At 38.5% G+C, this 23504-nt stretch overlaps 1 protein-coding gene across 1 annotated transcript in view; it reads left to right on the top strand.

The window, feature by feature from the left end:
* COL1A2 (collagen type I alpha 2 chain) overlaps window positions 1-23504 on the top strand; it is a 41859-nt gene that overhangs the window by 4864 nt on the left and 13491 nt on the right. Inside the window, exons 5-32 of the mRNA XM_072854253.1 lie at window positions 702-785; window positions 2160-2216; window positions 4482-4526; window positions 4631-4684; window positions 5001-5054; window positions 5444-5497; window positions 6013-6066; window positions 6311-6364; window positions 8049-8093; window positions 8345-8398; window positions 8510-8554; window positions 11070-11123; window positions 12646-12744; window positions 12826-12870; window positions 12980-13078; window positions 13581-13634; window positions 13736-13843; window positions 14718-14771; window positions 14877-14975; window positions 15863-15916; window positions 16308-16406; window positions 17195-17248; window positions 17934-17987; window positions 18114-18167; window positions 18267-18320; window positions 19167-19211; window positions 21398-21496; window positions 22229-22336. Coding sequence (XP_072710354.1) covers window positions 702-785; window positions 2160-2216; window positions 4482-4526; window positions 4631-4684; window positions 5001-5054; window positions 5444-5497; window positions 6013-6066; window positions 6311-6364; window positions 8049-8093; window positions 8345-8398; window positions 8510-8554; window positions 11070-11123; window positions 12646-12744; window positions 12826-12870; window positions 12980-13078; window positions 13581-13634; window positions 13736-13843; window positions 14718-14771; window positions 14877-14975; window positions 15863-15916; window positions 16308-16406; window positions 17195-17248; window positions 17934-17987; window positions 18114-18167; window positions 18267-18320; window positions 19167-19211; window positions 21398-21496; window positions 22229-22336 — 1833 coding nt within the window. The remainder of the gene's footprint in view (window positions 1-701; window positions 786-2159; window positions 2217-4481; window positions 4527-4630; window positions 4685-5000; window positions 5055-5443; window positions 5498-6012; window positions 6067-6310; window positions 6365-8048; window positions 8094-8344; window positions 8399-8509; window positions 8555-11069; window positions 11124-12645; window positions 12745-12825; window positions 12871-12979; window positions 13079-13580; window positions 13635-13735; window positions 13844-14717; window positions 14772-14876; window positions 14976-15862; window positions 15917-16307; window positions 16407-17194; window positions 17249-17933; window positions 17988-18113; window positions 18168-18266; window positions 18321-19166; window positions 19212-21397; window positions 21497-22228; window positions 22337-23504) is intronic.

Genomic DNA, 23504 nt, shown 5'->3' with positions numbered 1-23504 from the left:
AACTGGGTCCAAAACACAGACCAAATGAAATACCTCACCTCAATTGCCACGATGGCAAAACTTGACCAGCTTTGTGCATTGAGGATGAAAGAATATACGGGCAAATGTTGCTGGACTGAACACATGTAATTTCAAGCTGTTGTAAAAGAAGTTATGACAGTGGTAGCAGAGTGACAGTGTCAAAAATCTGTAGAACACTACTTTATTGTCACTGAATTTGCAATTATATCAGCAAATAGTCTAGACTGATTAAAAACTGGCCTTTGACTTAACTCTGGATCTATGCTAGTTCATACCAGTAGGGCTGACCTGTGCCAATCCTCAGTTGGTCAAATTTTAGGCTCTTGCTAACAGAATCTGACAGGCTGTGTGGGTCCATATGGGTCACTTGGGGTTCATGGGTCCAAAATTTGGTCGCTTAAAGTGAAAATTCCCAATTTGGAGATTACACTTTGGTAGCATAGATCCAATATTGTCCCCATAAATCTTCTCAAATATGAAACTACAGTAAATATCTGGTATGACGTGTGGCAAGGCAATGTAAATTCAGGCTATGCTTATTTTCTAAAGTTAGCCATTTACTGAAACTGCATATAATAGCACTGCTGTAGTGTGTGCTGTAGGTGCCTGGTTGTTAATGAATTTATCACTTTAGAGATTTCTTTAGCCACTTCTAACGTTCACTGGTTTTTTGACTGTAGGGTCCACCAGGTCCACCAGGCAGAGATGGTGAAGATGGTCTACCAGGTCCTCCAGGCCCCCCTGGTCCTCCAGGTCTTGGCGGAGTAAGGCATCCAAACTTTCTATTACTGAAATTGATAATCTGTGCTTTGTGACTAAGACTAAATGCATATCTGCTGGAAAACACTGATGTTTCACTGGAGAATAGTGGAAACATTCTTTTGTGATCGGCAAGAAATTGATGGTCCCAGTTCCAGTGAAACTCTCCTTGGGATGTATATTTTCCGTGGCAAATTTGGATTTTGTATTCAACAGGTACTTATGCACAGGAGCAAATCAACCCTGTTAATTAGCATTAAATTTATACAGCCATAATGTGTATGGATTAGGAATTAACTAAATGAAACCTGTGCTGTTAAGCAGATGGGGAAAAGAAATGGCACTTTGCAGTTGAGTTCAGGAGACAGCAACTGTATTGGAATAAGCTGAAGAAGACTACCCTTAAGCTAAAAGTCCGTACTTAGAAGTCCTTTAGAATTTTAGAATATCTTACTCTAGAATTTTTGATTTCTCTCTGTATTCATGCTGCAGAATGTAAGTGGAATGTGTCACATACACACTTTCTGCAGAAATGTCCATCATGTATTCTCTGCAGGATGCTAGCTTTAACTCTTTGCTTGACATTAGCTTGCACAGGGAGTGTGAAGACATAGACAGTGTCTTATTGATCAAGTTTAGTAAATCCTCCTGCATGGAAGAATACTCTTTTTCCTTCAATATGAATAGCAATAATTTATTTTCCTATTAGCAAACCCCAAACTACTTTCATTAATTTCTATTATTTTAATGTGCTAATAAAACAAAACAAGCAAGAAAAGGATTTTAGATTGTTGTATAGAACTTTTTTCCATTTTAGTGAAGAGGGAAAATGTACTCTATAAAACTAGATGTATATTTTCCTACAAAACTTATATTGATAAAAGATCAAAAATCCAGTGCAGTGTTTCTGAGGCTGCATGCTCAGATCTTTTTGAAGCTGAAGGGCCCACCTCATCCGATAGTCAGTCAGGGCTGGTACATGAATTTTACTTAAGCCATGCGGTGAAAAAATATGTATAACTTCCCTCATTGGATATTAGGCAGAACGATTTGAAGGTTTCAAGAAAGTTTTCAATTTTAAATGAGCACTGAGTTTACATTCTTAACTTTCAGTTCACAGTATTGCAATGCCTCTATCACTGCTGTGTAGATATTTGAGGCCATTGTGTGAAAGGGCCTTCCTAGTAAAATCAAGTATTTCTGGAAACAAGTGAACAGAAATGTATTTATAATAGGGCCATGTTTACTGTGTTTTACGTATGCTGCTTTAATATACCATACAGCAAGTCGGATGACAGTTAGATGTAGAATGATAAATATCAATACTTTTTAAAGTAAAATATTTAGTATTTTAATTTCAAACTTCTTATCACCTACAGAACTTCGCTGCTCAATATGATCCATCTAAAGCAGCTGATTTTGGCCCAGGACCTATGGTAAGTATACGATTTAGCACCTGATAACTTGCATAGATAACGTGTTTAGTATTTTCCTTTGAGTTTAATCCAGATGTATTAACGCAAAGCCTAGTTTTAAAATTAGTGTTTTGATTATACTGTTTTGAGTCAGACTGTAAACTGATCCTCTGATGTAGGACAATGTGAAGTGTTTGAAATACAGTCTTAGGACTTGAAATGTGGTCTTGGGACTGTATATTTAACTTGAATATAGCACTATTGGGTCTTGTGCTTTAATTCTGTCTGTTGACCACACTTTTGTGAATCTCATAAGCTGATGTCAGATAACACATGTACTTTGATATAGTATTACTTTACCCATATTGAGACAGAAGATTGTGTTTTAGGAATGAGATCTATTGGAAAGCTGCTCTCTAAAGCAGACATAGGTCTAGAAAGTAACTTGATATCTCAGCTTCAGTTGGTGACCTTTTTTCTCCCATGGCTGTACAACCCTTTTGATATCTTTGGGTTGCACAGGTTTGGTAGGAAATTGGCCACCACATTTGGTTCTCAACTACTGAATGTTAGTACTTGTTACTACAAGGCTATTCTGAGAAGGAATCTTTATCGGTTACTGCATACTATGTCCAAAAGGACATTTAAGGGGTCTATTGCCTCTCCACACGAATTTTGAACCCTTCCTGATGTTAGCAGATATTTTCAGTGTACACAGATAGCAGAATATGGGTTAAATTCACCACACACACTGATATCACAGACAATGCTGCTGCCCAGTATTATTCTGGGTCAAGTGCTTGTTTCCATTCCTGAAAATAGTGTAATATTAAATGAATTTTTGAAAATATTTTGGCATCCATTTAGATACTAAATATAGGAAAATAGGAGTATCTTTAATCAAGTTCTGCCCTCAGTGTCTGACAATAAATCAGAAAATGTAGATGAGGATTTATTTGCGGTGTCACGATGCCTAAGTTCCAATTTTTGAGTCAGTTAGGGTTCATCTGACAGCAACAGCAGTAGAATCTACCTACTGTGAGGAATTTAAGTTTCATAAAGGAAATGTGAGAGATTGGGAAGATAGAAAAGGAGGGAAAAACAGTTATGGAATATAATTTGTGAAGAGATTCACAGGGCTTATGCAACACATATGATTCAGACTGTCCAGAAACAGTTATTTTTCCTAGAATTACTGCATATTTTTATAGCCACAAGATTGCTGTAGCTTCCATAAGTAAATGCCTGTTTTTAATATGCATTTATTCTCCTTAATAAAAAGTATTCAGTCTTATGGGAAAGCTACATAAGCAATTGAAAAGTTGGCATATGGTTTTAATCTTGTAATGAGAATCTAAAAGAGTTCCCAAAAAGTTTTAAAAACAATTAAAAACATAATGATTTCTGTTGAAATATCTCATAAAACATTCGTTTGGACAATAGAAGCCTAAATTAAATTTCAGTTCAAAGTTGTTTGCTTGCTTAGTAAAGCTTAAGACGACTGTTAAGAAAGTGCAGTAATCTATGGAAATTTCCTTTTTAAAAGTGATTTTTGATCCTTTTTTTCAAGATGTATGTAAATTCTAAATTCAGTCAAGGAGAGTATATTACTGACTTATTTTGGACGTGAAATTAAGAGAATTTAGTCAAAAACAGAAAACAATGACATATTTCAATAGAAGTTGATAATTATTTGCAAAAGATGTATACACAATATGTATAAAAGTTGTTTGATTTCTTTCCAAAGTTACGTGTGAACCTCCCAGTTCACGGTAATACTGCCATTTATATACCTTTATTTTCCCTTTTACCTCTCTACCATTTTAATGATCTTTTTCTCCAACATCTCTTCTTGAAAATCATGATAAAATTGACAGGCCCAAAGATACAACCTTTCTTAATGTGTTGTTATGACGCTTGTCTTTCTTTAAACTCTGGAAGTTCATGCACAGGAAGGGAGAGGGTACATAGAAGAATGAACCAGTGCACTTGCTAACAAGCCGTAATAGATTAAGAAGCCTAATCACAAGGTTCGCAGCCATAATGGTACATTCCTAATCATCTCACTGGATTCTGCGCTGGTTCATTGCCATTAGAAGTTCTGTTTGCACTTGGACTGCTTGTGCAAATTCATGCAGATCTCTTAACTTCCTCTAACTTGATTTGGACATTGCACACTGAAAACTGTAATGCTTACCAATATTTTAGGAATACCAGGAATTGTGTTATAAATGAGTTTATATACTGGTGATTTTTTAAAAAGATTTTGTATTTTTTCTCCCCTAGGGTTTAATGGGACCTAGAGGCCCACCTGGAGCATCTGGACCCCCTGTAAGTACAGTCTCATCTCTCCTACTGACTAATTAACATTGACATACCTGTAAAATCACAAAATAGCTTGTTCAAACACTAAAAAAACCTCTCTCCTCTCCTAGGGTCCTCCTGGTTTTCAAGGCATTCCTGGTGAGCCTGGTGAACCTGGTCAAACAGTAAGTATAGGTTTCACATACAGACACTGTTAGCATTAGAAACAGGACACGAAAGTAGGCTTGTAATGCTTAGCCTCATTTCTCCTATCCATATGCATGTCCTTGAATGTTTGAATTGGATATTCCTGCTTGATCTTGTTACAGAAACAGAGCTGAACACTCCTTCAGATTGGAATCATAAAGTGCAAAGTCAATTAGGAGGGGAGGACCTTGCTTCAGTTCAGGCTCCGGCTATGCCCCACCTCAAGTCAGAAACCAGTGAAAAGACTTACCTGAAGAGTGATGCTTTAAGTAATCCTCAATCTATTTTTAACAGGGTCCCCAGGGTCCTCGTGGTCCCCCTGGTCCTCCAGGAAAGGCTGGTGAAGATGTAAGTGGTTATTAAATGTTTCTCATCTCTTTTGGGGCTGTGATTCAACTCTAACATGAGGTTATTGTTAAGCTAAGCATTCTATTGTCCATAATTTTTACATTGTTCTATAATATTGGATAGAATAAATAAACCCCTGAAATAATTATTTTATAGTACAAGAGATGCTGTATGTTGGAAACGTAGAGAAAAATGGATAACTTCAAAACCTCTCCAAATAAATTATTTAGCTTCCTGAATACAGGAAGAAGGAGTCTTGAAAGCTAACAAGCTCTCTGTATTTACTGAGAAAGAGAAACTTTGCCAATGTCTTTTCTTTTTCTAATGGTTTATGTTGTTATTTTATAAAATGAGCTTTCCTTCTTAGTGCATTTTACTGCATTTTTTAGGGTCACCCTGGCAAACCTGGAAGACCTGGTGAGAGGGGTGTTGCTGGCCCTCAGGTGTGTAGCGATCTACTGTATACAATACAAAACAGTTCTCTTACCAATGAAGCCTAATGACATTTCTGAATTGCACCACATTAACAATCTAGTAGTATTCCCTATATGCATTAATCCAATTTCAGTTCTTACCTTCAGGGATATCATATAGTTACAGTTTTGTTTTGTGGTTTTTTACCCCCCAGTACAGCTAGTGTAATTAGTAAGGGAAGTGATGTAGTGAGGAGTTACACAGGAGCAGGTGAGCAGGCACCGTGGCATAGAAAGCTAAAACAGCTGTGCTATCACATGTTAATGCATGAAATTTCCGAATTTCAGAACTGGAAAATCAGGTTGATTACTGTTAGTCTTGGAACAAGTCTGGTCCTGGGAGGTCAGGGAATGGACTGTGTTCCTCACCTGAATGATCACGGCCCAAATCTACTCAGTTTTATTGAAAGACTTGCGCTTTTTCTTTCTTTTTAACTGCAGTATATAATATGAGAGACAATAATTCATGCACTGTGTGTTTTTAGGGTGCTCGTGGTTTCCCTGGAACTCCTGGTCTGCCTGGCTTTAAGGGAATTAGGGTGAGTATATACATACTTTTTCCCTGAATAGTTAGGACTGACAACACTTCAGCATACTGAAAACCCCTGCAAATCCCCTCAAAGTTAAAAGTGCATGAACCTCTTTGAAGTTTTTAATATCTCCTTATATTAATAATATCTCCATTTTGTATGGAAAGAATGATTTACCTTACAAGACTAAGAGTTTGTGCATAGCCATTTGTGGGGAAATACATATTAATATTTATTTTTCTACTCAATATAGGGACACAATGGTCTTGATGGTCAAAAGGGACAACCTGGTACTCCTGGCATCAAGGTAAAGATGAAATCTGAAAATACAGGATGTAGCTCTTTCTAGCAAAAGACATATGAAGTTCCCTCCAATCAATCTTTCATGTTGTTACTAAACATTGCCCAGCTGCAATAATATAGAAGTCAGTGGATCTATGTAGGACAAATACGTGTACCTTAACATGAGAAATCATACCTGGGGCCTTATTCTTGAGCCCTCAGTCAAGTTAGTGCTTTCAATGAGTAAGAGCTGCAGAACTGGGCTCCTGATGATTGACTATTCAGCAGCACTTAAGACTGATTTTGCTATCTCTGCTTTTCTGTGGATTGTATTTTGCATTCTGGTGGTTTTTTAAAAGCACACTAAAATGAAAACATCTAATTTTTCTACAAAATTTTGCTGTGTGAGACACACGCCCTAGTGTAAGGCTTTCTGCTAAAAATTTGGATAGATGCAGTGCTCTTCTGAGTTAAGACTATTTGATCCTCACAGTCTTTTTCCTTTTTATCTTCTTCAGATTAGTGCAGATTTGAACACTATCCTTAAGTGTTTTTAAATTTTATCTAGAAACATCTCTAGCAAACTCTTCCTCTTAGCTTCTTTTCCCATTCCATCTCAGTGCCTAATAGCAGTGTTCTTAAAACAACATTGCTGCCATATTGGGTTGTAGGAAATTTTAATGCTGCTGAATTATTCACAGGAGATTTGTATTCAAGAACTTTTAATATAACAATGAAAAGCTCAAATACTAATTCTCCCTCTTGCTTGTTTCTGAGAGCTTAGCATACTTGCTTATAGACCTATTAATTGTAATGTAGCATTCTCCAATACCACTGCAAGTTGTTAACCTGCAGAAGAAGTTTGGTAAAGAGATAGCAAACACAGTCTGTCCAGTTGTTGGAGATTAAAAGCAGATAAAGCAATTAAGTAAAGGAAAGAACAGTTATTAGTAAGAGTGCTAATCTGAGTGGAAAACACAAGCATAATGAATCAAGGTCACTAATGATATAACTGCTGAAAGCAGTGATGAAGGCAAAAACTTACGCTGTTTGCAGCATTTAAGACTAGGTGCATTCAGATATATTCAGGACACAAGTGCTCTAGGACAAATCTTGTCACTATAGACCAGCCTAGACCAACTGCAGGCTTGGTGAGAACACTTACTACTAAAGGGAGAGGAGTCATGTTTTAATGGTTGTCGCTCATATCTCAGTATTATTGATCTTAAGTTGAAAATACCTGAGGCAGATCCTTATTTCCAGCCATTTGCCAGGAACTTTGTCACCTTAACCTAAGGCAAAAGAAAGCATCATTCTGCTTCTTGGTATAGTTTCAAAGCCAAAAAACAGCTGCTGATTGATCTGAATTGGTAGTTGACTATCCAGGCCCTATCACTTAGATGTGTGTTTCAGAGTAAATATCAGAATAAGGAAATGGGGTAAAGAAAGCTGAGATGGGTAAGTGAAGAGACTTGCTCTGGCCCTGCTCTTCTAAGAGGATTCCAACTGGCCATGTTCCAGTATATGCAGGGACAGTCAGTCTCTGCACCCTCAGGACTTGATGTGCTGTTATTGTATACTGTGGTGCAAGTGCTACAGAAGACAAAGACAGTAGGATCCATCAGTTGAATGTCTCTCTAGATGGTGTTGTGCTATCTGTTCAAAGCATCCTTTAAGTAATTCAAGCCTGCAAACTTTCTTTCTCATAGGGAGAACCTGGTGCCCCTGGTGAAAATGGTACCCCAGGACAACCTGTAAGTATTTACTGCTGCTGCTGTGGAAAATTATAATCTGATAGATATGGTTCAGCCAGAATTTTGGTCAATTTTTGTCATCAGTGACACTCCAGCTAGCTAGATGCTGTAATGTAATAATATGTGAATATTTAGAACAGAATTGCCTGGCTGCAACCCACTTCATATAGAGACTTAGCAGAAGAGAAAAAATCTATATATCTTTGTTCAGTGAATAGGTATAAATGAGTTAATTTAAATTTTTCTTTCAGGGTGCTCGTGGTCTCCCTGGTGAGAGAGGAAGAGTAGGTGCCCCTGGACCAGCTGTAAGTGGCTTCCCATCTGTCTGTTTGTCATCATGACCAGCCATTTACTGTGGCTTTCTCTGATCTTCGAATTTCTTTTCAAACTCTCTTTATCATGTTCTCTCCTCACAGGGTGCTCGTGGAAGTGATGGCAGCACTGGCCCCACCGGACCTGCTGTAAGTTTCAGTCTTGATCTTTGACAGTCTGGTTCCATTAGGCCTTGTGTCCCTCTTTCTGTTTATAGAGGATTTCTTGGGCTTCCGAGAAGTTGATGGTGTGGATATTTTTAACACAGTTCTTTGTTGCTTATCAGACCATCACAAAAAGAATTAATAAAACATAAAGCCTTTGCAGACAGTATCCTGAGCCTCAGGATTTATATTAAACACATCTGTATCAAAGGAACCAAATATTCTCTCATTTGCACTGATAAGTTCATAGGGAAACACCTGACAAACAGAATTCTGATTTCTAACAGAACAGTTCTCTTTCCAAAATTAAAGAGACTTTATACCTTTTAACAGATATATACCATGCATGTGTTGCAGATGACTATAATTATATACATCCTGAAACTATTGTATGTGCTCCAGGACACAGCTTTGCACCTGCAACATTGTCCTGTCTGGCTAACAGGTGCTAACGTTTTTCATTCACCACTGACATACCTGAGTTATGTGAGCTAGTGTGAAATGCCAGTAAGATCCAGCTGTCCTGATCTGACTCGTAAACAATAACTATTCTAATAAGTGCTAATCCAATGTAGATTTGGCCGTTTAAAAGGAGTTAGTGTTGCCATAGCATACCACTTCAGTAAACCTCATTTATTTCAGTGAAGTAAGTGTGTATGCAATGGTATAGTTTCAAAGCTGTAAAAAAAAATCAGGAATAGCCCAGGATAGTTTTTCCTTCCTGCCTTCAAAATTTGAGTAAATGATTAAGCTGTACTTGGTTCTGTTAACTTTGCTAAAGTCGGTTTTAATACTCCTTGTCACTGCAAACATGTGTCGTGCTTTAACAGAGTAGAATGTTAGCATAGGTGTGAATTTCACTTCAGTTCTCCCATATGGGGTATTTAAAAAATATATGTGATTGGGCATTTAAATTACAGGCAAGTAGAGACCTTATAGCTAAGATCTGATGTTATACTTTGTAGTAGAACCAAAACATTTTAGCTATCTTGAAGGCAATTGAGTTACTATAGGAAAAATATTCTGGAGCTGCTGATTGCAGAGGTGTTACTCTGAATGGGCAGCAGCAGAGAGTTGCATTGGGTCCCAGTGTCTATGCCAGGCTAAAGTTATTTTACACATACTTAGGTTATGATGCTGTAAACATTCTGCATAGCACTTATTAACACTCTTTTTTTTTAAACTAAAACAGAAATAATGTTTTGTTCTCCTTGCCACTGAGAATCTAAAACATAAAAAGAGTCACTGCAATGGAAATTATGAAAGTTTATATTTTCATACATATCTTAAAGGGCATTTGGTGTTTTTTTCTTTGCTTATGCAAAACCAGTGAGAATTCCAGGTACTCAGTTTATAACAAACACAGTAGGTTACAGAATGTTGGAAGCCAATTCCTCTTTGCTATACCAGCTGACTCACTTTTATTCCCTTGGATTTGTGAGGCAGTTTTATAGTAAGTATTTATAATTGAAAGATGTTAGCTCACAAAAAAGTAGATATCAATCCCCAATAGCTATGAATGAGTTGGATATTTCATTAATAAATGAAGAAAAACTATCCCTTTGTATTTGTATGCATTAAACAATAACAAAGGCTATGAATCCATCAGTGTATCTTCTTTTGTGGTGTCTGGGTACTGTACATTAGGAAGCTTGTCCCATTGTAATTACAAATCTCACAGCAATAACTACACATAGTACAATCAGTAGAAGACCCTCTTGAAGCTGACATGCCATTGCCTTTGACATAAAAAAAGCCAGTTTAATGAAGGGGCACTGGGGCTGCACATGTTCACTGCCTCAAAATGTATACTCTGGGTATGAATCAAGATTTCTAATCCATTTGCATGTTAGAATCAGCTCCTGCCTTCAGCTGCTGTTAAGCCTGATCTAATTTCTAGTACATTCTTACTGACTTCAATATAAGTTGTGCCAAGCACTGGCTTGTAAAGTGGTGCAGAGATCTTACCAACCCTCTTCCCATGTGTGAAGAAGGACAAATGCTGTCATCAACACAGGGCTCTTGTGTGTGACCAGTAGTCCAGAAGGACTCCTGCTGTGAAAGCATACAGTTACCTGTGCACAGTAAATGTGTTGGAAACAGCCACCTAAGACTTGCATTTGCAGGATGCAGTGCTCCCCTTCATTCATTGTGGGACTGTACAGCAAGACATCTTGCTTTGCAGATGCCTGCCTCTGCCCATCCTCTGTTTAGTCTTTCTCAGGTGTTTAGCCTCAAGGCAAGGTTTTACCAATCGTTGCTTAATTCACACTTTTTTAGCTGCACTGCAAATGTTTTTCAGCATTGACCTCACTCTTAACTGTTTGTAGTGAACGAAATCTGTCAGTTTGGAGTTGCAAAAGGCAACCGATATTCTGAGGTGGTAACGTGTGGAAGTGTCTAAGTAAATGTGCATTTTTTAATCTGTTTACTTCAGCAAGCAAGATGTTTCTGTCATCACTGAATACCTTTACACAACTGCTTCCCTTTCATTGCCTAGGGCCCTATTGGTGCTGCTGGTCCTCCAGGCTTCCCAGGTGGTCCTGGTGCTAAGGTATGAACATCTGCTTCTACTGGTACATTTGATAGTGAAAATGAAATATAGTAACTAGAATTGCTAGGCAGCAAAACAACACCCTCTCTGAAATGGGAGTGCTTTCTTATCAGTTACAGATCAGGATGAAGATGAATCCCTGCAGTATTTGGAGAACATCATATGATTGCTAATTTAAAATACAGCAGTTATTTCACAGCTGAAGATTGATGCTAGGCAGGTTCAGGAAGACATGTAACCTCTTTTTTTGTTTTTTGGGTTTTTTTGCTGCTTCCTATGTGGTGCAGTTGTATACACCTTTGAAGGGTGACATGGATCATGATAAATAAGCAAAGTAGCAGTTTAGATCCCTTTACACAAGTAGTGGAGGACAAAGAAGCTGCAGTGGAGTATCAGGCTCCTTCCAAACTAAGTTCTTGAAATTACAATGGCGAAATTGCATTTAAACTTCTTAGGTTTAGGGCAGTATGATTTTGCTTGTGCACACTAACTTAGATGATTCAGTTTATTGCTCAGATCTTAGCATTTTTACCCAGGTAAGAGTCTCATTATTAGGAATTTTACTTTGTACAAGGAAGGACAGAGGATTTGGGGCAAAAGTACCCCGTATACTGCATTTACAAATTTCACTGACCATTTGCCAAGAAGCTCAGAGCTGCATACACTTACTGTAGTGTGATACAGTTTTTCACCGTTAACACAAGTACACAAACTCTATGTCACAACAGACAAAACTCTTATCTTGATCCACCTTTAGAAGAAAATAGAGTATTGTTTGCTAGACCTCTTAATATTGACTGCAGGGAAGATGAGGAAAAATTGAGTTCCAATTTTGGTTATTCTTGTCAAAAGGCAAGACTTTTGGAAACCATGAAGTCTTCTCTGATGCAGATGCGCATGTAATTTCAAGAGAAGACTGCCTACGTGTCCAGGGTGAACTCTTAACTGCTTAGAGAATTGCTGAAGAGAAGTTTTCATTATATTCAGTTTTTCGTAGTATACTTAGTGAATGCAAGCTTCTGATAGTAAAACCAAGAACCTTTTTTCCTGTCATTTACTCCACTGTGAACACTATCCTGCAGCACTCTGATCAGGCATCATTTTGCATTTTGCGTTAGTGCAAATGGCATCTTAAGGTGCAAAATAATGGTCAATTAGGTCTCATACACTGTGAGGCATCTCAGGCCAGTGCTGGAGGCACATGGCTGCAGATAAGACTGGAATCATAATTCTGATTTTCTAGATCAACCTTCTGTGTAAACCTCGGCAATAATGTAGCTTCTGAGATATGCTGAGCTTCTGTTCCCATGTTATCCACCAGCTTCAGTGGACCCTAGCTAGGCATCCCAGCTTCAGTGCCTTTAAAATCCAATAAAAGCTCTCGGCTCCTTGATTTTCTGGCCTCTGACATGGGAATATATATATCGGATTGTCTCCTTAATGTCAAGCTAATATAGGATTGCTCCACTGTTGCCCCAACACTGTGTACACTGATAGAGGGCTCTATCCTTCTCTCAAACAGGGTGAAATCGGACCTGCTGGTAATGTTGGTCCTACTGGTCCTGCTGGTCCAAGAGGAGAGATTGGACTTCCTGGTTCTAGTGGTCCTGTTGGCCCTCCAGTGAGTAACTTGCCAAACTTTATTGTCAGATGGGTGCACTTGAGACTGTGAATTAACCAGTATTGTTATCTTTTTTAATAGGGCAACCCTGGTGCTAACGGTCTTCCAGGGGCTAAAGGTGCAGCTGTAAGTACAGCCATACTCACGCTTTTTTGCTCTAAAAAAACCAATTCAGTTAATGCAACAGAAACGATAATGGGCTCATAATACCTTTTTTCCCTCCTCTGTTGGACAGGGTCTTCCTGGTGTTGCTGGTGCTCCTGGTCTGCCCGGTCCCCGTGGTATTCCTGGTCCTCCTGGCCCTGCTGGTCCTAGTGGTGCTAGAGGACTTGTTGTAAGTGACCTTGTATATTGCATGTCTTCATTTGAAAATTGGACACCGTGTCCACAGTTGTAAACAATTTCCTCTGGATATATTTTTGTATTTAATGCAGACATTTTTTCTTGCTCCACTATAATTAAACATTGTAGTTAATTTCTGTGTCTCACTGCTTGCTTCAGATGCTGAGACTGAAGAGGTTCACTTTGCACTCCCTTTGAGTGCAAGGACTGTTAAGCTCTGTCCATGTTGATAGTATCAAGAGAGATGTGGCAGCAATCTCACAATCAGGCCCTCAGTGGGTATCCTCAGTAGAGGAGCCAGCCCTGGATATTTCATAGTTCAATTATTGTCATTTCTAAATACAGTTACTTTCATTGACCATTTATCTCAATAGAGGCAGGCATGGCATTGGATGATTAAAGAGTTTTTTGATTCATGAAAAAGCTGTCCAGGTGGAAGAGAGATTTCTGGAATGATGCTTAATTCTATGATCTCTTTTTGGTTTGGACTCTAGGGTGAACCAGGCCCTGCTGGTGCCAAGGGAGAAACCGGTAACAAGGGTGAGCCTGTAAGTATGGCAACATGTGAAGGTTTTTTTCAATGAAAAACCCTGATAGTATCTGCAACACAGCATCTGATGTCTTCTTTTTTTCTGTTTCCCTGAAATAGGGTGCTGCTGGACCCGCTGGCCCTCCTGGTCCTAGTGGTGAGGAAGGCAAGAGAGGCAGCACTGGTGAACCTGGCTCTGCTGGCCCCCCAGGCCCTGCTGGTCTAAGAGTAGGTATTCTCTTCATGTTCCGGAAGTAGAAGCAAAAAGGAAAGAGGAAATAAAGCTAGACTCACAAAGGCGAATTAAGTAATTATGAGTAATTAACTTTACATTAATGCTGCTAAGGAAAGATCATTTGCAATTCTGAGCCTTTTGATTAGTTGGGACCAAACCTATTTTTGCTTTGTATTAGTGCTGTTTACTATCTTATCCCTGAAGTAATTAGAGGTTGCTTTGATTTATCCATTATGTAATATTTAGTGAATTATCTTTGATTGCTTTTAAAGCTTTGTGATGGGATTTAACTGCTTAAAACAGATAATTGGCTCACACAGAATGTGAGGCAGAAGGTTTCAATTCAGTGTCTTCAAGGGTGCCTAGTACCCTTTTCACTGGGTGAGGAAACCACTCCATGAACTTCAGGAGGCATGTGGCTTCATGCAGGAAAATAATTCACAGGAGAATAATAGGAAAAATGGCAGTGTTTCCACCAGACTTTTTTTTTTGGTAGAGATAAGGATTCAGTATTGCACCTGGGGTAGGGTGTACAGTCATAGAGAAGCCAGTAACTACAGAGAAGCAAAGGTGAAACAGCGTGGGCCAGGCTGTGGGATCCTAGCTGCTGGCTAGAGCCACTGTTAGATTACAGTGAATGCTGAAAATGCTCTGGTACAAGCAGATTAGAACTTAAAGAAATCTAAAAAAAGTGAGAGAGATTTCTTTCACAGTATGCATTTACACTGAGGTGTGTGTGCTTAGAGCTGCACTTACTTCAAATTCAGCAGACCTGCTTGGAAGGCTGAAACTTATGAAGCACTGTCCACCTTACAGGAACAGATTTATTTCTTTCCCTTTCTTGATTTGATTTGTGTTCACTTGCAGGGTGTGCCTGGATCTCGTGGTCTCCCTGGAGCTGATGGCAGAGCTGGTGTCATGGTAAGACTTTTTTCTGGGTCACTATTTCTAAACCATCTTCTTTTATATACAGATGTGTGATGCTTTTTGCTACGTCTGCCTAATTTTATTTCTTTATTTTGTTAGGGACCTGCTGGTAACCGTGGTGCTACTGGTCCTGTTGGTGCTAAGGGTCCTAGTGGTGATGGTGGCCGTCCTGGTGAGCCTGGTCTTATGGGTCCAAGAGTAAGTTTGAACTCTGTGGTGTAAGTTTGAACTATGCAAAAAGAAAATTACTTACAATTTAGGGACAAAATTAGTCAGAAATCCAACTGCAAAAATTCAGCCTGTGCTAACCACAATTAGAGCACTTCCACCACTCCACAGAAAAAACATGCATGAGGAAATGATTAAGAAGCATCAAAATGTTTATTGAAATTAATTTATTTTGTATGTGGTAGCATCTGATTGCCTTGTCATGGAGAAGTGCCCCCTTGTACTGGATGCTACATTGACTTCTGAGAGGGGGTTCCACTTGTGATTATTTACATAATGTGATTATTTACAGAATGTGATCATTAAGATCACAGCTGAAGTGTGTGTGTTCTCTGTAACTAACTAAAAGAAAAGCAAACCCTACTAAAATGATGTGAGATGGCTGATCTTAATTATTTTAATTTTATTTTGCAAATTATTTCACTGAAAACAGCCATGCACTTTAGTGGTGCTGGCTCCAGATAGATTATGTCCATGTCCTTGTCTTTTATCTTCTTTAATCTACTCTTTCTCTTCCTACCCCATGCCATGAAGTGAAAGAGTTTTCAATGCATGAGTTTCAAGGCATCTGCAAACATTTAAGCAGATTCTCTGCTAAAGTAGAACCTAAGGGAGTTTATCCGAGTGAAACAGATGCTTACCTATACTGATTTTCAACTGGCATGGGAGCACACACCACCAAATTAAACCTCAGTGTGTTTTAGATGTAAACTTGATAGGCCATACAGTCCTGTTTCCACAATATATATTGATACTTAACGTGTGTGTGTGTGCGCGCGCGCCTATAGGAAAAAAAAATTTGGTTAACTGTTGAGTGAGTTGGTTCTTCTAAAAATATGAAACCTTTCCTTTCTCAGGGTCTCCCAGGTCAGCCTGGAAGCCCAGGCCCTGCTGGCAAGGAAGGTCCTGTTGTAAGTACCCTGCTTTTCATTCTGTTTCCCCAGTGCATGAGAAACATAGACATAAACTGAGATGTTAAAAAGCAGACATCTCAGCACTGAGCTCTAACACAACTATGTGTAAAACCAGCAAGATTTTACTACCAGATTACTCAGATCAGTAAGAAACTTTCCATTCATTTCTGTGGATCTCTGATCAGGCCTATGTCCTGGAAAGCGAAGAAGAAATACACAGTTCTACAAAAAGGAGAAAAATGGAGGAATGCATGAGCATGCAATGTATAAACAGTATTTAAAAGTTAAATGGCATTTGCTTCCTGTCAGTACACATTTCCTCTAAAACGGAACTCTAAGCACCAGTTAAATTACCCCAGCCATTTAATAGTATGATTTCTTTTTCTAGGGTTTCCCTGGAGCGGATGGTAGAGTTGGGCCAATTGGTCCAGCTGGTAATAGAGGTGAGCCTGGCAACATTGGATTCCCTGGACCAAAAGGTCCCACTGTAAGTACAGTACAGACACTTTCCATTACTATGAAGGTATTTCCAGACTAAGCTGTAGGTCCCCAAGTCTAACAATCAGACACATCTCCTTGGATCGTCCTGTACTGCTTATGGGATGGCATCCACTTACTTTCAAGAGTTCTGTTGTAAATTATTTTCCAGTTATCTAAAATATGATTAAACAAATGAAAAACAATTTAATTGTTTTAGGAATATTTGGACATTGAAGTGATTAGAATAATATATGTCTATATTATAATTTCTGCATGTCCATTTTATCATTTCTGTGTATACACTTCAGTAAAAGTTCTGTACAAGTTGGCCACCAAGCCTAAGTTTCAGTTCCAGAGTATTGTTATTTATGGAGCACAATCCAAAGCTCACTCACTTTAGAAGAAAAGCTACCAGTGATTTCAGTGGGGCTCTTGACATGTCACACAGAGGCCACAGATAACAATAATCATCTCCTGGATCTGTGGTGTTGCTATACATACACACAAACACACACATATATATAGTGTATTGCATAGGATACTATGCAGAGTGTCACAGATTATGATCTCAATAAATAAAGTAATGGAGTTTTGAAAAGAAAAGATATTTATTTGTATAGCTATTCTTTCTAACTGGTTCAACAAGCCAAATGGAGCTTGTGGGGTTTTTAATTAGGGTTGAAGAAATATTACAATAAATCTTCTGGCAAGGAATATCAGTCTCTGTCCAGTAGTCTAAACTGAATCTGATATGAAGTCTTGATTAACTTTTGTATCTTTTTCTTTCAACTTCAGGGTGAACCTGGCAAACCTGGTGAAAAAGGCAATGTTGGTCTTGCTGGCCCACGGGTACGTGGATATGTTTTCTTTGTCAAGTTCCAGAGAGAAAAAAGTAGATTTTCAAAACCTCTGTAGTAAGATTGCATTGTCCTGTGCAAGCATAAACAGATGGTGAAACAGAGAAGCACTTTGGAATGCATTCATCTAGCCTCATGTCAGTGGGGACTGTTAAGGCATAAATGAAAATTAGTCTTCTTGGGTATTAATTGACTAGTTAATTACGGGCTATTAGCATCCTATGAAGAGGAAAAAATAGTACTCCTCGTGCAAATTTTTGAGGACAGTGTGTGGTTTCTAATTTATCCTGTAAATTTCCAACTTTATACTGATAGTTGAAACTTACTAAATCTTCCATTTAAGGGATCAAATAATTGGTCTCTTATGGGAAAAATGGAGTCTCAGCCAAGTTCCTATATCTGTAATTCCCAAAGAAGTTTCCTTAAGGATGAATGTGCTGCAATAACTAAAAGAATCACCAGAATTTAAAATTGCAAGCATCTTTAGTACCTTTTGACAGTGAAGCTCTTACAAGCAAATGGTTAAGTCAAACCTAAGACTTTACCTTAAGTGTGCCAGTGTAAGTTCAAAATATGTGGCCAGAGACCTTTGGCTTTTGGCATGGAAGTACTTTAGAGGGATATTATTCATAACAAATCAAAACTTTGATAGCATATTTCTGCTTGAACACATTTAGGGTGCTCCTGGTCCAGAGGGAAACAACGGTGCTCAAGGTCCTCCTGGAGTCACTGTGAGTAACAGCCTCCACACAGATCCAGTTTGTGATTTACTTTTCATCAATGGGACTTCCCATTTTAAAATCCATTTTCCTGTGTTTCTGCTTCGAAGTTAATCACTTGTTTTTCATTCCATCCAGGGCAACCAAGGTGGAAAGGGTGAACAAGGTCCCGCTGGCCCTCCTGGCTTCCAGGTAAGTAACTATGTGCTCTGCTCAATCTTATCTATGGTTTATAAAGCATGAAGTGCTTCTGCCTTAACTTTATTTGTATTCTTGTTTCTTTACACTTAGGGTCTGCCAGGTCCCTCGGGTCCAGCTGGTGAAGCTGGTAAACCAGGTGAAAGGGTGAGTGACAGATACAGTACTCCACAAGTAGGGGCAGGCATTGCATAAGCATTGTTTACAATTGCACATGTGGTGAAGCAAGAGCCTGTTGGATCCATTTGCCTAAACAAAGCAATCCGTGTTATATGCAAAGTTTAATAGTCCCTTTTGTTAAAGCTAGCCACAAATGAAGAAGGTCCGTTGGAATGTGCAACATACTACTTTTTTCGAAGTCTTGGTATGAAACTGAGCAAAGACAATGTCTTTGCTTTTCAGGCCTTAAGCAGCAATAAAATATGCCTCCTCCCCCAAAAGACAAGACAGTACATGAAAAATATTTTACTTCAAATTTCTCTGGAAATCTTCAAGGTTCAATCTAACCTGCATTACTCCAATTGTATGCTTTTGCACCTCAACTGATTTCAGTGAATTTATAATGGCATACAATGGAGGTAACTCAGTGGTAATTCAGGCTCTAGGTTCTGTGCAGTTAAGGTATGTGATGTAATCTGCAAATTGCGCATCCTATGATCCTATGCGCATCATAACTACCCTTAAAGTTTATAGCTACATCCCTCTGTCCCTATAAAAGAGTAAACATTGCATGTACCTGAAAAATGAGCTTGGAATTTAATACCTAACTCTTTCTTCAGATGAGAAATTATCTCATGTGTGCTTTGAGATATTGTGCAGCTATATGAAAAGGGTATTTCTGTGCATCTAAAAGACTGGTTTTAGTCTGAAGATTTTCAATATGCTGCTGCAATTTGACAAGCATTTCTATTTACTGCTAAGAAACAAAGCACAATTTAAGCTAATAAATTTGCTTTAGAAATAAGCTTTACCAACACATCTACTCTCTTCTAGGGTCTTCATGGTGAATTTGGTGTCCCTGGTCCTGCTGGCCCAAGAGTGAGTAACTCATTTGAAATCTAGTACCGACTGTCTTAATAATGTGTTCAATAATAATAGTAACTATATACATTTCCAAGTTTCTCAAGGCAAACGGCTCTTCTCAGTTACAGAATACAACATATTGCAGCACACTCCCAGGAACGAAGGAGAATTTTCTCTGCTCTCTGCTTGTGTCAGGATACACGATTATATAACACAATAGTTGCTAGTGTTAGTAAACTTCTAGATAAGCAATATGAATATTACCCAAGTAATGAGATCCTGATGAGCTGATCTAATTTTTTTTGTATTAATGAACGTCATAATGAGAATGTAGATGACAAAAGACTGACCCTACAGTGTTACACTGAGGCCTGCTGCATATGAGAATTTTCATCTCCAGTTCTTGTGCACAGACATTCTTACCCTGCGCAGACCTACCCCTTGGTAGCCAGCTCCTACCTCCCATATAATGTCTTTGTGAACAAATGGTGGGCTAAATCCAGAGGCTGGAATAGTCATTAGAAGATATTGCCCCCCACTTCCCTTTATTCCTGCACTGTGAATAAACATCTGTAGAGAGCTTTGTGTGGAGGCCTTCCTGCATGGCAGGAAAGTCCCTTTTATGCAGAGCAATGAGTAGTTTATAAAATGCTCTATTAATGATTTGCTTTCCAAATCCCCCTATAAAGAGGTTGATAGGTAAACTACTTCTACTGCTTCCTCTTTTCTTCTGACTTCCGAACTAAATGTATTCATGACAAATATTCCCATTCAGTCTTACCAGTCATGTCAATCAGTTTAAATAGCACTTTTCCTTCCTATATTTAGTCCCCTGAGGCTGTATTAGTAACCATGTTCTCTTTAAACTTTCATTTTGCTATTCTATCCAAGCCAGGTTCCCTTTATGATTGTAGTACCAGTTATCTGTCTCTACTCTAGCTTGCCTTAAGCATCTCATACCCAGCCAGAGTGTTTTTCATTCAGTATTCCAAATTAGGTCTTACTGATGCTATGTACAACAAAATCAACACTTCCTAAAAATACCTCACTGCTTGTGCCAGATCACATTTGCCTTTTTCATGTCTGCATCATATTGTTGGCTATCGTTTATCACCTTTCCCCTTCTGTCATTTTCACCAAGTGAGCTCCCCATTTACAGCACAATGCTCATTTTTGGTACCCTAATAAATGGCGTGGTACTTTGCGTTCTTGAATTTTGTCCCACTTCTACTGTGACAGCCAACCAGCAGGTTATTCACTTCTTCCTGTGTAATATGCCAACCCTTCTTCCTGTTGACAAGAGCTTCCACCTTTGTGATATCTGCATATTTCATAAATATCTTTCTTCCTTTTCTGCCTCTGTCATTGACAAAATATATGTAAAAATAATGAAAAGATATATTAATTGGGGAACATCACTACAATATAAGTTAGCCTTCTGCATCATTGTGCTTTTCAGCAGTGTGGTACCTTTCCTTGAGTCAGTTTTCTGACCACACTATAGTTCTCATTCAAACTCCCAGATTCTCCAGTGTAACTAAAAATCTCCATTATTCCTTATCAGAGTATTCAGTGATGTCCAGCTTGATCACACTGGGATAATTTGAGATGCCTTTAGTAAAACTGATATTTCTCCCTTTGATAGATCTGTTGTGCATTTAAGCCCAGTTTCTGGCTACTTCCACATCTCCAGATGACCTGTATTTCAGAATTTATCCTTATACCTGTTATAATGTACAGGTCACATTGGTAGGCTTTAGCTGTCACCTTTATTCTCCAATATTCACCAGGCATTTGCCACTGTAAAAATAATTGTTTGCCAATTACTATGGCTCTAATTTCACTAGAATCCATTATCTGCCCTCAGATTGGTATCAGAAGCTCCAATTGATGATAGAATGCAAGACACTTACCAGAATGAGCACAGTAGCCAAAATCCATGTTCAAGAAGTACTTGTACTTTAATTGTCCGCTGTTGTCGTGATGCAAGACTTTAGTACTTCACTTTGCTATATTTGTGTCAAAAGCTAGAGCCAATTCTTATGACCAGTTTAGTTAATATCTGCACAATTCTAATATAGTTCTTAAGGGTTCGTTCAGCTAAAAATGCATCGTGTTGTCATTGCTACTAGTCAGTGCTTTTAAACCTCTAAGCTACAGAACAATTCAAGGAAAAACTCAAATCAGACTGTCTCCTGCAGGGTGAACGTGGTCCTCCTGGTGAAAGCGGTGCTGTTGGTCCTGCTGGTGCCATTGGAAGCCGTGGTCCATCTGGCCCCCCAGGCCCTGATGGTAACAAGGTATGCCTTTTCCAGCTGCCATTGCCTCACTGTTGAACTCCTGATGAAGGCAATCCAAAACCTTCTTTCCTAAGAGCATAAGTGATTACTGGTAACAGGTAGTTACCTATACACCATAGCCACTGGGTCATTTCTTCAAATGGTAAAGATCCATCCCAGCTAGTCCACACCAATATTAAAGTTTTTTATGTTTAGCACTGTAGACGATGGGAGGGGAACTCCAGTTTGGAATCAGTTTGAATACAGCATGTCAGCTGGGTATATTATTATTCTGGTTTAAGATAGGGTCTGAGATTTTGGCCAAAATTCATGCTGACTTCTATTTATTCCCACCTCTACTTATACACTGGAAGTTCTTGTGTCTAGTAAGCAATATTTTCCCCAAAACATTAGCACAATAATGAGCCATCATCTACCAAAATAATGCTGGCTTGATGCTAATTCAATATAGGTCTTAGTTTTCAAGATTTTTGTGGGTAGTCTTTCCATAAAAGTTTAGCTTGGAATATTGGACACCCTAAAACCTCAGGAGCCCACAGAATCAGAGAGTGTTCATGTCTGGCATCTTCACTAGCCGAAAAAGTAAAATAAGTACAATAGCTTAAGATGAAATACTACTACTCACACTGTTTACAAGCAAGCAGAACAATAGGCAAAGTAGTAATCACAATATTTTGTTCCAAATTGTGTGAATGATTTGAGCTGTCTTACATGATATGTTGTTGCTGCTAGGGTGAGCCTGGCAATGTTGGGCCTGCTGGTGGTCCTGGTCCTGCTGGTCCTGGTGGAATCCCAGGAGAGAGAGGTGTTGCTGGTGTTCCAGGAGGCAAGGGTGAAAAGGTAAGGTGGATGGGCTAACCGGCTTTGTTATGGCATGCACAGGTTTGGGAGATGCTTGAATTTCATTAACTTAAAAAAACCTGCAGGTTACCCCAATGTGACTTTTATTTACTGTGATGACTCATTAGTAGTCAATAAGTAGAGGTTTTGTTGGTCTAACAGACTGACAGTCTTTTCTAAGGTTGTATTTTGATCTTTGCTCAGCATTTGGAATTGGTTTAAGTGGCAGTTAGTGCTCCACAGGATTGGTTACCAATGAGCTTATCTTTACCGAAGAAATAGTGAAGATGTCTTTGAGTACAGGCTTTATAGTAGGAATGGGCCTACTGATCACAAAGGACTGAGTCTCTGATCAAATCCTTGACTGCTCTAGGTGCAGGGACTATGATATAAGTAAATCAGTTCCAAAAATGTTGTGATTATATCAGTTGTCTATAAAATCAAAAAACATTTTAGCCAATGTAAGCCCTTATATAAAGCTGTGAAGTCTGTTTGCAAGTCCTGTTGCTACCTCTGCTTTATCCATATAATTATCTATAAAATTTATTTTTATCTTGCTATGTACATCTTATTCCATATTCTCTTCTGTTCATTATTTAAACTCTAAACTGAGATTTCTAGAACTGCTTTATTTGTTTTGACTAAAAAAATCCATAGTAATTTAGCATAAATGGAGTTGTTAGGAAATTAAGATTAAAATTGCTTTCAACTTTTTATAAAACACTATGTACTGACATGCAGATTAAGGCAAAAGAGTAGGATGTATTAAAAAAAAAAGAGATAGAACAGAGTGCTGGTCTGATTTGTTGACACTAGTGATGGCCTGGATATAACTTTTTGTTATACAAAACATATGGCATTTTATGTGACCACTCATATGACATCATTGTTTTTAACACTTCTTTTCCTGCTTCAAATAGAAAGTATAACATGAATACCCAAAATAATTTTTATGTGTGGTTATGTCTTGACCAAAATAAAAGGGATTTTGAGTGGGGATTTACATTCATCATTTGGAATATATATCAACTTGGTTTTGAATTTTTAATTCCATTCAAAATTCTTGCTACCTGGGGGAAACTAAATAGGTTTCCCATGAAAGAGGCAGGCTCATAACTCTGAAAAGCGTGTCAGTCCCCTTTGTCTGCAAATTCTCACTTTGCAAGTC

This window comes from Ciconia boyciana, chromosome 2, assembly GCF_034638445.1.
Source record: "Ciconia boyciana chromosome 2, ASM3463844v1, whole genome shotgun sequence".
Classification (NCBI taxonomy): domain Eukaryota; kingdom Metazoa; phylum Chordata; class Aves; order Ciconiiformes; family Ciconiidae; genus Ciconia; species Ciconia boyciana.
The sequence above is the reverse complement of the archived record's forward strand: the minus strand, read 5'-3'. Positions and strand labels throughout refer to the sequence as shown.